Here is a 16,408-nt window from a genome sequence, read left to right as displayed (position 1 = left end):
CAACCACTTTATTCTCCAATTCAAGTAACCCACCAATTACGTTCTTCTCTACTATGGTGGGTGAACAAGGACAATCTGTGCAAGGGCCTACCCTTTCAACAACCAGTCCCACAAGTAACTCTGACTACAGATGCATCCACCTTGGGTTGGGGAGCTCACATAGGGAATCTCCAAACACAAGGAACATGGACAAAGCTCGAAGCAACATTTCAAATCAATTTCCTGGAACTTCGAGCTATACGTTATGCTCTACATGCCTTCAAGGACTGCCTTACAAACAAGACTGTGCTGATCCAAACAGACAACACAGTAGCCATGTGGTACATCAACAAACAGGGAGGGACAGGCTCGTACCTCCTTTGTCAAGAGGCAGCTCAGATATGGGGCTGGGCCCTGAGCAACTCCATGTTTCTCAAGGCCACTTACCTAGCAGGCATTCACAATGTAGTGGCGGACAGACTCAGTCGTCAATTCCAACCACACGAATGGTCCCTGGATCCCTCAGTAGTGACCAGGATTTTTCAACGTTGGGGACAACCAACAGTAGACCTCTTTGCATCACATCTGAATCACAAAGTGGACAACTACTACTGCCTATACAACCTGAACAACAGGCCATCCAAGGACGCCTTTGCTCACCCTTGGAACTCAGGCCTCTTATAAGCGTATCCTCCGATACCACTCATAACCAAAACTCTAGTGAAGCTACAACAAGACAAGGGGACAATGATACTCATAGCCCCATATTGGCCTCGACAAGTATGGTTTCCCACATTGCTAGATCTCTCAGTCAGGGATCCCATTCGTCTGGGAACAGCTTCCACTCTCATAACTCAGGATCAGGGTCTGTTGCGCCATCCCAACCTTCAATCCCTATCCCTGACAGCTTGGATGTTGAAAGCTTGATCTTAAAACCATTCAATCTTCCAGCTAACATTTCCCAAGTTCTTATAGCTTCACGTAAACCTTCCACAAGGAAGAACTACGCTTCCAAATGGAAGAGATACACTTTGTGGTGCAGGCAAAAAGACATCAATCCTTTCACTTGCCCCACAAAGTCTTTATTGGACTACCTGTACCATCTTTCAGAATCTGGTCTACAGACTTCATCTGTAAGAGTACATTTAAGTGCAATTTCAGCTTACCATAATCAGGTATCAGATGCACCTATTTCCACACAACCTCTAGTAAAAAGATTTATGAGAGGTTTAGTTTTTCTTAAACCACCAATTAGACACCCAGTCACTCAATGGGATCTAAATTTGGTTCTATCTAGACTCATGCGTTCTCCCTTTGAACCCATTGATTCCAGTGACCTGAAATTTCTTACATGGAAAACTATCTTCCTCATAGCCATTACATCAGCTAGAAGGGTTAGTGAATTACAAGCACTAGTCACATATGAACCCTACACTAAGGGGTAGATTTTCAGACCGCGCGAATAGGCGTACTTTTGCTGGCGCATCAGGCGCAAGCAAAAGTACGCGGGATTTTAATAGATACGCGCGTAGCCGCTAAAATCCTGGATCAGCGCGCGCAAGGCTATCAATTCCGTATAGCCGGTGCGCGCCGAGCCGCGCAGCCTACCCCCGTTCCCTCCGAGGCCGCTCCGAAATCGGAGCGGCCTCGGAGGGAACTTTCTTTTGCCCTCCCCTCACCTTCCCCTCCCTTCCCCTACCTAACCCACCCGCCCGGCCCTGTCTAAACCCCCCCCTTACCTTTGTCGGGGGATTTACGCCTCCCGGAGGGAGACGTAAATCCCCGCGCGCCAGCGGGCCGCTAGCGCGCCGGGACGCTACCTGGGGGCGGGTCCGGAGGGCGCGGCCACGCCCCCGGACCGCCCCGGGCCGTAGCCACGCCCCCGAGCCCGCCCCCGAAACGCTCCCGACACGCCCCGAAAACGCCGCACGGTTCGGGCCCGCCCCCGACACACCCCCCTCAGAAAACGCCGGGACTTACGCGAGTCCCGGGGCTCTGCGCGCGCCGGTAGGCTATGTAAAATAGGCTCACCGGCGCGCAGGGCTCTTAAAATCCGCCCCTAAGTTCTTACATGACAGAGTGGTTCTCCGTACTCATCCTAAATTCCTCCCTAAGGTAGTTACGGAATTCCACTTAAACCAATCTATAGTTTTACCTACTTTCTTTCCAAGGCCTCATGCTCACCAAGGAGAAAGGGCCTTACACACCTTAGATTGCAAGCGTACTGTGTCTTTCTACTTAAACCGCACTGCAGTTCACAGGAAATCCAATCAACTCTTTGTTTCCTATGACCCAAACAAACCAGGGAAAGCAGTGGGTAAACATACTCTATCCAACTGGTTAGCAGATTGCATTCAGTTTTGCTATGAGAAAGCAGGCCTTCCTCTCCAAGGGCGAGTAAAAGCACATGCAGTTAGGGCAATGTCAACTTCAGTTGCACACTATCGTTCAGTGCCAATACTTGACATATGTAAAGCAGCAACATGGAGTTCTCTTCACACATTTGCAGCTCATTACTGTTTGGACAAGCAAGGACGACAAGATTCAGCCTATGGTCAATCTGTCTTAAAGAACTTGTTTCCAGCTTAAACCCAACTCCTACTACAACCGAACTGCTGTGATCTTCGGCTGACTCATTCAACAGAAACATAGCACTACACAATGACTCAGCCTCTAGCTCGCTATTCACCCATATGTGAGGACTAGCATCCTGCTTGTCCTGGGATAAAGCAAAATTGCTTACCTTGTAATAGGTGTTATCCCAGGACAGCAGGATGTAGTCCTCACAGAACCCACCCGCCACCCCGCGGAGTTGGGCCTTCTATTTTTTATTATTCTTTTTTGCTAAAGCTTTTGCTACATACTAGACTGAAGAGAGACACCTGTGGCAGAGAGTATCATAGCATGCTGGGCATGCTCAGTGGCCTCACTGGGCCAGTCAAAAGTTTCTAGAAACTTTGACAGAAAGTTTTCCCGCCTGGGCTCCATTCAGTGACGTCACCCATATGTGAGGACTACATCCTGCTGTCCTGGGATAACACCTATTACAAGGTAAGCAATTTTGCTAAGTATTTTTCCAATCCATTCTATTACTGTGCATTGGATTGAGCATGTCTGAGATCTGCTCATTCTGCTGTGCATTCCTTCAAAAGACATTGTGAAGGATGATTTTTTAGTTCTTTCTGAGTTCCCCTCCATAACTTCCAAAAAGCCTTTGGACTGCTACCCATTTTAGACTGTCACTGTGCCAGTCAGACAATAGTGAAAATCAGCCAGGTAGTAATGTGTCAGAGCAGACTTATGTTGCTGTTTCTTTTTTTCCTTTGTGGAGACTGGAGGCAGACTGGAGAGTTGCAGAGCTGCTGTTGCTTTTGTTTCTGTCTGAATAGTAGGCAGTGGGGGCAGTGGGTACAAGGTGAGCACTAAGGGCAGGGCAGAGACTGAAGCATACCAGACTGTGTTGTGAAGCCTGTCACTAAGCTCAGAGTGTCAGAGAACGAATTTACACTGTGTGACACTCAGTACAGAATTGTCTATATGTTCCCCGCACACACACATTAGAATGGCACAGTCAGCAGGCATTACAGTACCATTGAGAAATATTAAATTATTTTAATATCCACACACCCAGTGACAGAATCAGTTATTTCAGGGATAGAGAAAGGTAGAGTAAATAAAGGAAATGTTTCCAAAATTGTCCAGGCTAGCAGGGCCAGCAACAACCAACGAACTAGTCCTGCACCTAAGTTGAAGTGGGATTTCTTCAGGACTAATAAGGCAGAATCCAGCTCTATCCAGAAGAAACTGACATACAGAGATGAACATGTGCCACTGCAGAGTGCAGATGACATTGAACATGTTTCACTACATTCTGTTTTTGAAAAGAGTGAAAAGGCAGCAGACCTTTCACAGGAAGAGAGTAGCAACAAGTTAAAAGGGGTAGGAAAACACGAATGCCCAAAAAAAGCATTACGCTATTCTTTCCACACTAGAGATGATGCAGTGAAAGCAATATTTTCCTCCATTTACTTGCTGCCTCATACCTACCTACCCACCCAGCTGCAATACTACCATAGAGAACTTGCTGCCACATGCCAACCTGCCATAATTTTGTTGGTGCCCTCTTTTGGAGCCTTGTGCTGTACTTCCCACCAACACTTGCTTTCTTCTTGGTTGCTTATATTGGGGTCTTTTGTCCTGAGATCAACAAATTGAAAAAGGCAAACTAAGACTCAGGTTTCACTACCAAGGCATGACGCCTTTGTTTACTACTTCTTTTTCTGCAGCCCCTCCATAGTCTCAACTTGGTTCTCCCACCCTATTTGATGGTTGATTACACTGGAGGGGTTTGTCCAAAAAATCCCTCGTTCAAAGGGAGAAAGACTGGCAACATTCAAAAGATGCTCAAGAGAAACCATTCACTGTGCTGAACTTCATAAGAGGTTACAGTATTAAGAGAGAACTTATGCAAAGCCACACAATCAGGAAATGCAACAGCCAGAGTTCAGATACAGAATATGAGAATTTATTTCTATAAAATCAACCCTCACAACTTACTATAAACCACATCTCATTATGAAACCATTTCCATGTATTAAATGTGATATCTTTTGGAAAGCCCATTTCACAAAAAAATCCAAATTCCACCTTGCACCATGGGGGTCCTTGTGCCTCTCAGCTTTGATTCCATGTCAAGACCTTACACCTTGGAGTTCTCTTGGCACTGTGCCTTACTGTCATACCCCAGACTTATACCTTGCCTATCTGGGGCGGGCTGGTTTGAAGTCTTGAAGCCACACTTTGTACTGCCTGGCCACTTTATCAGTGCCTGCCTGCTTTTTATGCTTTGTTCCCTCTTCATGCTGCCTTATGAAGCTGATACCACTTTGGTGCCAGTTTGCCACTTGAGATGCCATCATGGGTTCATGTCACTGTTGCTGGTGACCTCTTTTGTAGCCTTGGGGTGTTCTTTCAACACTTGCTTTGCTTTCTTCTTGGTTTGTGTTATCCTGGGACAAAAATTTGACAACAGTCAAAAAAAAGATGCAGGTCTCAGGAGCACAGCATGGCCCTTGTCCTCTACTACTTCCTTTTTTCCAGCCCCTCTACAATCTCTGTTTGGTTCTCCCACTTTTTTGAGGATTGATATTACTGACGTGGTTTATCTTAAAAAGCTCTTATTCAGAGAAAGAAATACTGGCACAAGATAAAAGATGCTCAAGAAAAAGCATATACTGTACTATACTGAATGTTAAAAGAGGTTAGAGTAGTAAGAGAGAACTCATGTAAAACCACAAAATCAGGAAATGCAATAGCCAGAGTTCAGATACAGAATACCTCACTTGTCATATTTCTTTCCAAATCATTTATAAATATATTGAAAAGTACGGGTCCCAATACAGATCCCTGAGGCACTCCACTGCCCACTCCCTTCCACTGAGAAAATTGTCCATTTAATCCTACTCTCTGTTTCCTGTCTTTTAGCCAGTTTGTAATCCACGAAAGGACATCACCACCTATCCCAGTGCTAGCAGGGTAAATGTTAGCTATGTCCTTGTAAGCTCCTACCGTACCTTACCCAGCTACAATTTATTCGCGTAGCAGAGCAGAAAATTTAAAACTCAGAGTTTGTCTGGGTAACTGGAAAAGTTTATTTATTTTATTTATTTATTTATTTAACATTTTTCTATACCGACCTTCATGGTAGAGACCATATCAGATCGGTTTACATCGAATTGGGGAACTGAACCAAGAACATTAACTAAAAACAATAGGTTGAGCATGAAAAAACAAAGTTACATTTAACAGGGAAATTAAACTTGGAAGCATAGGCTGCTGGGAGGAAGGAAAGGCTTGAGATAGCGGAGGAATTATTAGAATAAACAAAGCAGATTTTCGTGCGGAAAATCGATTCGCGGCAGCAGATCGCTCCCGGACCCCCAGGGACTTTTGGCCAGCTTGGGGGGGGGGGCCTCCTGACCCCCACAAAACTTGCCAAAAGTCCAGCGGAGGTCCGGAACGACCTCCTGCAGTCGATCTCCTGCCGGCGCCATTTTCCGTACGGAAAAACGATTCGCGGCAGGAGATCGCTCCCGGACCCCCGCTGGACCCCCAGGGACTTTTGGCCAGCTTGGGGGGGCCTCCTGACCCCCACAAGACTTGCCAAAAGTCCAGCGGGGGTCCGGAACGACCTCCTGCAGTCGAATCGTGTTGTCTACGGCCGGCGCCATTTTGCGCCGCCATTTTGCAAAATGGCGGCGCAAAATGGCGCCGGCTGAAGACAACACGATTTGATTGCAGGAGGTCGTTCCGGACCCCCGCTGGACCCCCAGGTAATTTAAGGCATTTTGGGGGGGTTCGGGAGGGTGGGGGATTTATTTTAAAGGGTCGGGGTGGGTTTTAGGGTGTTTTAGTGTGCCGGTTTTCCCACCCTCCCCCTTCCCCTCCCCCTTCCCCCGATTTACGATTTTTTGACGATAAATCGGGGGAATTGGTATTGTATCGTGGCTCTAACGATTTTTGACGATTTAAAATATATCTGACGATATTTTAAATCGTCAAAAAACGATTCACATCCCTAATATTGGTAGCATAGTACATTAGTGAACTGATCTGAAAAGCAGCATAAAAAATGGTATCTGTGTATACTGTTGATCAATTTTAAACAAAGAAAAAAATACCTGAAAAAACTTCAGTGATGGAATAAACTAAATGCTATAAAAAATGCTGCACCTACTAAACACTTTCTGTCTTCCTTCCTCGAAGAGCCTTAAATATGAAACAGGACTTGTAAGAATTTTCATCTGGTTCAAGTTCTCTTATAAATGCTGTAAACAATCTTTTTTGTTTTGTGTTTTCTTCAAATAGTGGTTGTATTGGTGGAGAGAACTTAGAAGATATGGACAATTCCAGTGCAAACTTTATTCCGTTCACCATCCTTCGAACGCCACAGCCTCGACCCACTACTCAGTAAGATAACTTTATTATCTGCTCTCAGAAACAAATATTTACTTATTTTTCAGTTTGTAAGAAAGGAAAAACATGCCCACTTCTGACAGGGTCTTGGCAAGGAATGGGAATATTGATGCCAACCGAGATTGCTGAGCAAGTGGGACTAGTATTAGATCAATAGGATGTTAGCTGTACCTTTAACAGAACTCTCCAGACCAGTTCAGGAAAGGATTGACAATTGCTGAAAGTTATTTCTGACTTGACTTGGTTAGATATAAGTATTGGCAATGAAATGGGTATGAAAACAGAAAACAGATCATAGGTACCCATTAAATATAGTTTTGTTCTTGCTGATCATGATAGGGTGGGGGGAGGATTTTGTAACTCAGGAGTTAATTAAGAAAGGCTCATTCCATCCGGAGTGAGCAGTAAGAAAATACCCTACATGGAATGACAACTCTAATGTATTCAATGAATGACAGTTTGTTGAAAAAGATAGTAGGTAAACTTCTAATGTATCTGATTTAAGCTGTTTGGAGTAACTGTCAGGATTCCATCCTGATGAAATTAGCCAGAGATGGACTCTTGCATTATTGGATTGAAGTGGTGGCTGGGAAGTCATTCACACCACCCATCCTGAATCCCACAATTTGCCCTGCTACACCCTTCATCATTACATTTTTTTGCATTTTTGGTTTGATTAATCCTGTCTTTGCTTGTCTTATCTTTTTTTTTTGAATTTTGAATTTTCAAAAATTATAACAACGTTATTATGTATATACTGAAATATGATTATAATGTAACATTGATAATATTGATATTCATTTTTCACTATTACAAGAAATCCTCATACAATTCAAATATCAGTATTATTCTTCAAAGAAATTTGAAAGACATTAGCAGTTAATTTGAGCGATTCAAGGTATTTAAGAGAGTATATAACACTCTTACTATTCAAAGTAAATCAGAGAAGCATCAAAATCTCATTATTGCTCTCAACCATTTGCTGCATTTGGGGGGTGGCTATCCAGGAATGCCCATAAAGCAGAAATCTCATAAAAGACATATTTTTGTTCTTTATACCATATTTCACATTTACATGGGTAACGTGGGAAGAATTTAGCCTCCCTAGCAAGGGTTTCAGGTTTTAGCCTAAGAAATTCCTGCCTTCTTAATTGAGTCACCCTTGCTAGGTACGGGTACATCCAAATTTGTTGTCCATAGAATTGTTGTACTCCATTTCGGAGAAATAAACGTAACGTGGGTCTCTTTCTGATGGAAAAATAAATGAAACAAATAAAGTTGCCCTTGTTAATATCTCTGTTTCAATAGTTATTTCTAGGACATCTGAAACATTCATGGGCTGCTCTGGTTGTATATCTCCTATACGTGTTCTTTGCATTATATAATATATTTTAGCCAAAACCGGAATTGACTGGCTTGGCATTTTCAAAATATGTTATAGGTAATCCTTGAACATTTCCCTAGGAGGCATAATTTTTAAATATGGGAAATTTAATATCCTTAAATTGGAATATTTTAAACTGTTCTCCATATATTCCATTTTCCTCACGTTTGACATCTCCATCTTAACTGTATTTTTTTGAAGAGATTCTATTTTTCCCAATCTTTCATTGTGAACTTCCAGTTTATCATTATGATGAGAAACAGATTTTTCTAACTCTAAAACTTTCTGTTGGGAATCTGTATTAATATTAGTCAACTTTAATATAACTGTCTCAAGGGATTTAATCGCAGCCCAGAGTATGTCCATGGTTACTTCAGTAGTCCTATCTGGTATAATAACATTCATTTTGGGCTCATCCTCCTTACCACCCCCTGCAATTCTGCATTTATTTCAGTGTTTAAAACAGGAGATTTCTCTTCAAACAGGGAATTTCCAAAGATATCTTTTGAAACAATTGGTGGAGATGGGGTATTGGGAGCTCCGGGGCTCAAGGACATGGCTTCGGCCTGTAGTGCGGGGTCTCGCTCTTGAACTGTTCCTACTGTGGCCATTTCTCCCGGCGGCACATTTAATGCTGTCACAAAGAAAAAAGATATCTGAGGTTGGGTTGAGCCGAGTATGGGAGATGAGCACATGACATTCCTTATTTGGGCCTTCTGCTTGGTGTGAGGCATAGGAAGTGAAAAATCACTGTATTCTCCCTCTGTGTGTTAAACTCTGTCTAATTTCCCAAGTCAATGTCTTTCAAGTTAGAGGCTGAGAAAGGATTAGAATATAAATAACTTACTGGGAATTCAGCCACAGAAAAAAATAGATCTTAGTTACCATCCAAACAAAGCCGCGCGCCCCTTTGGAGCGCGCAGCTTCGGCAGTGCGTCAGCGTCATCTGCGCGCCGCAGGGGAGCCTGGTTTGAACTTACCGGTCCCTCCCCTTGATAACGTCAGTGGCGCAACAGGAGCAAGGGCGGAGTCTCTCCTCACCCTTGGAGGCGACGGAAGGCAGGCAAAAGTTCCCAGGCAACAAACAGGGCCAGGATTTCTCCTCACCCCAGGAGTCACAATCCTCTCTCTCGCCTCTGCTTGTCTTATCTTGTCTTGGTCTTTTCTACCTCTGTTCTTCTTTTCAGACATTTCTCATTTAATGCTTATCTCTACAGCTTCTCTTTTTTATCATCTCTTTCTTCCATCTCCCTGTGCCTATATGATCATATTTTCCCCTCTCTCTGACCCAGCTTTCACTGTCCCCTCATCCTTCTCTTCCCATCAGCCCAATATGTTACTTCATTCTTTCCCTTGCTTTCCCTGCCCAGCCTGTCTCTCCTTATCCCACATTCTGTCCTTTTTTCCTTACTTTTTATTCTTCCTGTTATGTTTTTTTAAGACTGTGAACCCTAGGCTGAGATGAGAGGTGTCTCCGCCCACAGGGAGGAGCCCTGTGAGCCTAACCGTCAGCAGGTGTAGTCTCAGTGGCGTGGATCACAGCTAGAAGTATTATGTATTATTATGAATGAAGGAAAACGTGGCGTGGATCACAGCTAGAAGTATTATGCATTATTATGAAGGAAGGAAAAAGTAATGTCCACAGAGCTGGTGATGTAATAGTACAGTCTTGAGAAATGGGGAATACCCAAAGCGAGGCCACAGATGAGAAGATTCGGTAATGACCCGCGGAGCAGGGTAAGCCGGGGATCCCCTCTGACGAGTGTAGGCACCTCAGGAATACAGATCCGGTAGTGGCCCTCAGAGTGGGGTATGCCAAGGATGTCTGTACAGTAGATGTTGAAGAACTGGTAGAGATGCCGGAACCAAGAAGTGGCTCCCGTAGTTGTGTGTCAATACTCTGCAGCGCAGGAAAAGCTGAATAGTTTCTACTGAAGGAAAGGCAGTAGTGGCCTGAGGCTCGGGGTACACCACGGGAAATCCTCAGTACAGTTCATATAGTAGATGTCAGTAGAGGTACTCACAAGAGATGGTTCCAGGAGAGAGAGAGACCTGAGAAGCAAGTCTGGTAGCAGTCAGGCAGGTAGGCCCTCCAAGGAGCGGATAGCTGGGAACACAGGGGAGCCCCCGAGGAGCAGGTCTCAGAGTGTTAGACGCCAAGACCAAAATCAGGAACAGAAAGTCCTCGAATGAGGTGGATTCAGCAAGACGGAACTCCTTGCTAACTCGTAGAAGGCAAGGGCCAGTCAAGTTAAATACAATAGCGAATTGACGTCATCGGGAGGGGACTCCCCTGAGGCTCCTGCCATGATGTGTACAAAGGAGGCCCTTGCGCGCGCCTAAGTAATTCCGGATCCAAGATGGAGGTCGGCAGCTCCCACACTGTCCCTGGAACGCCGAAGAGGTCGTCGGGGATTAGCAGAGACCGCCATTCTTCCCAGACTTGACGGTGCAGGGAGAAAAGAGGAGAGCATGAGATGTCGCAGCCGCCTGCGACCGACAGGCATAACACTTCCTAGCCCAACTAATATCTCCCCATTTTTGCTTACTTCTATTCCCCAACTGCTTCCTGCTGCTTACCCTCTGCAGTCTGCTTCTTTCTTTCATGCTCACATTCCCCTTCTCCTCCCTTTCCAGCTGTCCTCCATCTTCACTTTCTTTTCTGCTCTCCCCTGAGTTTCTCCCTTCTTTTCTGCTGTCCCCTGGCTTTATTTCCCTCTCTGCTCATCTCCCACCCCACCCCCATTTCTCATTGCTCTTTTCCCTGATATTTTCCCCCTTCCAATGCTCTGTCTCTGCCTCTTCCTCTGTCTTCTTCCCCAACCCCTCCTCCCATATGTCTGTTACTGTCACCATAATTGTCAAGCTCCTGCAGCCCTAGATCTGCACAGCTCTTTGAGTAAGTTTGGGTTGCAGCGCACCAGTATTTTGCTGTTCTCACAATGCCAGCTCCATTCCTACTGCACCATGAAAACAATGTGGAAGTGCAGATGCTACACAGCTCCTAAAGGGACATATGGAATGGAGGCTGGGGTAAGAGGAGTTTGTAGGGAAAGATTGATCAGAAGAAAGGTTCTTGGAACAGGAAAGTGTGGAATTGGGAAACAGGGGAGAGGGAGATGGGTACAGAAGACATTGCACTAGAAGTAGAAGAGCACTAGAAGTGAGGTGTTAAAGAGAGAGAGAGAGTGCAATGGAGAGGAGAGACTGGGACTGGAACAGAGGAGGAAGAATGAATTAGGAGAATACACCAAGGAAGCAAATAAGGGAGAAAGAGCACTGGAGTGGGGAGCAAGGAAGTATTGGAATCAGAGAGGGGAGAGTGAGAGCACTGTAGACTGACAGGACAAGAAGAGCCACTAGGATGTCGGGCAGAAATTCCTTCTCTCTTTCTGCTATACCAAGGAGGATTGTTCTTCAGCTGTCCTAAAGTCATCTGGCTGAAAATAAGTGTTATCTGGCTAACTAAAGACCTGTTTTCAAAAGCATTTAGATGCTTACAAATTGTTTTTTTCACATGTAAATACACTTTACTCAAGTAAGTGGGCTTCTGAATATTGCTACAATATATGGCATTGACTTGCCCATAAGATTTACCTGCATAAGTGTACTTACATTTACACAGGTAAATTATTTTGAAAATTACTCCCTTAGCCAGATAACTGCATTCCATCACAGAAAATCCTGGGTCGCCCCTGACATAGCTGGATAAAATTTTAGCTGGATAATAAGTTATCTGCCTATGTCAGGAGGTGGTCAGATGGGCGGGATTTTTTCCAGCATTAATCCAGCTGGAAAAATGAACTGAATATGGATCTCTTGAGCCCTATAGAAATCTGAGTCTCTAATATCAATTGACTTTAGAAAATACAAAATCATGCAATAAATGAAGTGCATAGTAACTATACAATATTTTCCCCTTCCCAGCTTACCCACAACATCTTATAATATTCTAGATTATATTCTTCTCACAGGACAAGCAGGATGATAGTCCTCACATATGGGTGACATCAGAGGATGGAGCCCTGTACAGAAAACATTTCTGTCAAAGTTTCTGCAAAGCTTTGACTGACACTGGCACACTGAGTGCACTGAGCATGCTCAGCCTGCAGTTATCCCTGTGAACCACAGGTGTCTCCCTGCACCAGGCCAAGGGTCCACCTCCAGCGCAACAACTACACAGTCTTTAAAAGGAAATATAGTTACATAAGTTAGTCCACAATTGAGGGAAGAGGGCAGACAGAAACAAATAAGAATAAATGCCAATTCAGTTTTCTAATTAGCTCAGCGATTCCCTATGAGTATATACAGAAGCTAGAGAAAAGGTTTTAGACTGAAGAAATAATTCAAGCTGTTTAGGGTCAAATAACATAAACTTGCCATTTCCAGCCCTTAGTAAACTTTTACAGGGAAATCTTCACAAAAAAGAATATCCTAAAGCAATCACCTTATTTCTATACAGGTATATCAAAAACGTTTTACTTCTTTGTTGAGTTACTCTTGAAACATCTGCGAATAACACCACCCTGTGACCCATAAAGACCTTATTCTGAAAATGAAAAAACTGTTTCAATGTCCAATCCCTGTCTGACTCTAAAACAAAAACAACCAAAAGTGTAGCTCTGGAATGAATATTTGAGTGCTGCAGGAAATTGGTCACTTCTAAACTTTCTAGCTGGTTTCCGTCCCTCACTGAACTCTGCTCAGAAGTAACTGATAAAACAGGTAGTTAATGAGGAAAAGACTCAGCTGGAATTTGTAGCACATCAGAATGATATTTTCTAAGTAACCCCAATGGGGGAATTAAGGAGGACTGAGGAAAGTTAAGAACCTCAAATTATGGTGTCTGTGGATTAAGTCCCCTAAAATGATTTTCATAGTTTTCCATTCTACGATGGGAAAATGTCTTGTCCTTAATTAAGGCCATATTACTCTCCTGAAGCTACTTAATATTCCCAGACAATCCTTGAATTTTATTTCCATAGTGAGAATGTTTTTGAGAATGAGAAGATACACTAACACTTAGCCTGATGTAGAGATTATTGCAATAATCTAGTTGGGAGATTACACAGGCCTGGACTATTGTTGCAAAGGTGGGTCCATAAAAAATGGGCAGAGGTGGTATAGTTACTATAGCTGGAAAAAAAGCAAATTTTGTTACTGATAGTATTTGGGCTTCAATGGTGAATTTGGGAATCTAAGGTGAAACTAGGCTGCAGACTTGGTGACTAAAGTAGGGTTGCTATTTTCCAAGGTCATTCTTGGATATGACTGTGATCTATTTTTTAATTCACATATTTCTGTGTTTTGGGTATTTAGTTTCATAACAAGTCTGAGATTTTTCCAGGCAGTTGTTTAAGCTGGTGATTGCTTTGTTAGGGTCTGGACATAGAGGATATAGTAGCTGGATGTTGTCTGCACAGGTGATAGTAGAGGATTAGGGAATCCCTTTGTAGCTTGCCAAGAAGGACTGTGTAGATGTTAAATAGGGCTGGATCCTTGTAGCACACTGCATGGAAGATGGTGAGGGGTTGAAGAAGCCTGTCCAAGGGAAATGATCCATATTTGGTTATGGAGGAAAGATTTGAACCATGCTAGAACTGGACCTGAGAATACTAGGAGAGTTAGGAGATGCGGATTTCATGGTCTATGGTGTTAAATGATGCCAAGTGGTATAGAAGTACTAGGATGGCAGTTTGGCCATGGTCTAATCAGTCATAGTTCATTCCAAAGTGATACGGACCCACTCCTCGTAGAAGAGAGATATTCGTCCCCCGATTCGGGGTATCGAGGAGTGGGTGAGTCTGGCATCATTGAGAGGACTTGGAGGAAGCCCCTTGGACTGTCCCCTCCCTAGGTGGTCTGCGGCCTCGAAAGGAACGAGGCCACGACTGAGATCTGGAATCGACTGTCTAGGGTTGCGATATCGGCGTTGCAAGTGGGACCGGCTTCTAGAGGGATTAAACAATCTTGAAGATCGCGGATAGTCCTATGGCAGGCGATGTACCGCATTTTCACCCAGTGACTTAATGATCTGGTCCAGATCCTCCCCGAAAAGAAACTATGCTAATTAGAGCAGTCATCATGCTGTAGTGGGTTCTAAATCCAGATGTGAAAGCATCCAAGTGCATTATGGCTTGTAGTAGTTGTAGTAGAACTGCTTTTTAAGTGATTGTGCTGAGGGAGAGTAGGTTTAAGACTGGGTGGTAGTTGTTCAGGTCTTTGGAGTTCAAGCATGGTTTCTTCAGAAAAGGTTTCACCACTGCTTTTTTAGGGACTTGGGTAGATGGCCATCTGACAATGAGGAGTTGATGACAGGTTGGAGGCAGCTGAATAGTCCAGATTTGACTTGTTTAATGAGCCAAGAGAGACAGTGATCATCCAGACACATTCTGGGTATATGGTCAGAGGGGATGGAAGATCATGAGGGAGGGGGATGTGGCTTGTTTTACCTGGAGGGGGCACCCTATGATAACAGTGTCTAATTCTGCTCTGATGTGGTTTATATTGTCAATGAAGAATTTGGCTAATTTGTTCCAATACATTTCTGTTCTAAGGTGGGGGGAGGGGGAGAGGAGCAATAAGACTCAGAAACGTGTTGACTGTCAGGAAGAGTTCTCTTCGTTGGTTGTTTTCTTGGGTGACTGTTTTGGAGAAATAGAGCTTTTTTGTTTCCATGATAGCCTTGTGATAAATTGCCTGGTGTCTTCTGCAGTTGTTCCTATCATCTTGAGTTCTGCCATTTGCACTTCAGTTTTCTTCCCAGTTGTTTTAGTTCCTTTAGCTCAGGTGTATAACAGGGAATGGATTTGGGATTTTTGATGTGGATGATTTTATTTTGGGCAAGCCTGTCTCTGGATTTTGTAAATTCCAAGTTCCAGGAGTCAATCAGTGTGATGGTTGGATTTTTGGAGTAGCTTTGGTGGATGGGGTGGGAGGTTGTTTAGCTCAAGTTCTGTAAAGGTTTGTAGGAAGCTTTTGGGCTCAGATTCATGGATGGCTGACCAGTTTCATAGACACTGCCTTTGGAGATTTATAGGTCAAGATTTGCTGCATCTCAAGATATATTAGATAGCAATCTGACAAGGAGAGTGACATGATTTGGATGTTATCCATTTGCACCTCTTGGAGAATTTGTATATTGCAAGTACTGGGTTGAGAGAATGGCCTGCCTTGTGTGCTGGGTAATTGATTAGTTGGATAAGACCTAGGGCTTCCAATGAGGCAACAAAGTTAGATGCTGATGCTGAGTTTGGGTCATTGACTTGGATGTTGAAATCACCAAGAAACAGTGTTTCTATGTGTTTCAGTATAATCTCACCCATGCTAGCCAGGAGGTCCTGGAAGACATCATCTTTATCTGGCAGTGGGCAGTATAATAGGAAGAAACCCCATTTGGGATGGGTGTTATGTTTGTAGAAAGATTAATTCAGTTCATTCAAGTTCTCAGATGGAAGTGTGGATTATGCCAAGAAATTCTTTAAACAGTATTGATATCCCCCTACCCCATTTGTTTTTGCATGGAAAGTAGGCATAATTATAGCATTGGGGCATATTTGGATGAATTGGTGGGAGTCAGTTTCCTGTGCCCACGTCTCGGTCAGGAATATGGTGTCTGTGGATTAGTCGATAAGTGGGTCATGTAGCAGAACCAGGTGTTAAGGAGAAACAGTATATGGGGTGTATTTTGTACAGTATTTGAAGGGCTTGCTTACATCTTATGTCTATATGGGTGGATGATTGTTCTGTGGGATCTTATTTTCTTGTGGTAATGTAAGAGGAGTGTAATCCTTGGCGCATTGTATTTATGGGGATACGTAAAGGGGAAGAGTTTGCGTTTGGTGGAATGTGAGGCGCATGGTGGTGGTGGTGGTGGTGGTGGGGGGGACGTTAGATAATGCAGGCAGAGTAGAGTAAGTAGAAGAAGTGATGATAAATGGTGTTAGCCTTCCTCTGGGAGTTTATGAGTGAGGTTAATTACTCGCAGTGTTGGGATAAATCTTTTAGAGTCCAGGGCTTTCTGGTAGTGCTTTCTTCTTGATACGTGGTATTGTTTGGATCATGGGAGAT

General features: G+C 43.8%; 1 protein-coding gene across 2 annotated transcripts in view; it reads left to right on the top strand.

The window, feature by feature from the left end:
• Nucleotides 1-16,408, top strand: part of SPATA48 (spermatogenesis associated 48) — a 198,287-nt gene that overhangs the window by 136,151 nt on the left and 45,728 nt on the right. For both annotated transcript variants that reach the window (XM_029589752.1, XM_029589751.1), the window contains exon 7: nucleotides 6,847-6,948. In XM_029589752.1, coding sequence (XP_029445612.1) covers nucleotides 6,847-6,948 — 102 coding nt within the window. The remainder of the gene's footprint in view (nucleotides 1-6,846; nucleotides 6,949-16,408) is intronic.

This window comes from Rhinatrema bivittatum, chromosome 2, assembly GCF_901001135.1.
Source record: "Rhinatrema bivittatum chromosome 2, aRhiBiv1.1, whole genome shotgun sequence".
Classification (NCBI taxonomy): domain Eukaryota; kingdom Metazoa; phylum Chordata; class Amphibia; order Gymnophiona; family Rhinatrematidae; genus Rhinatrema; species Rhinatrema bivittatum.
This window is presented reverse-complemented; position numbering and strand designations above follow the sequence as displayed.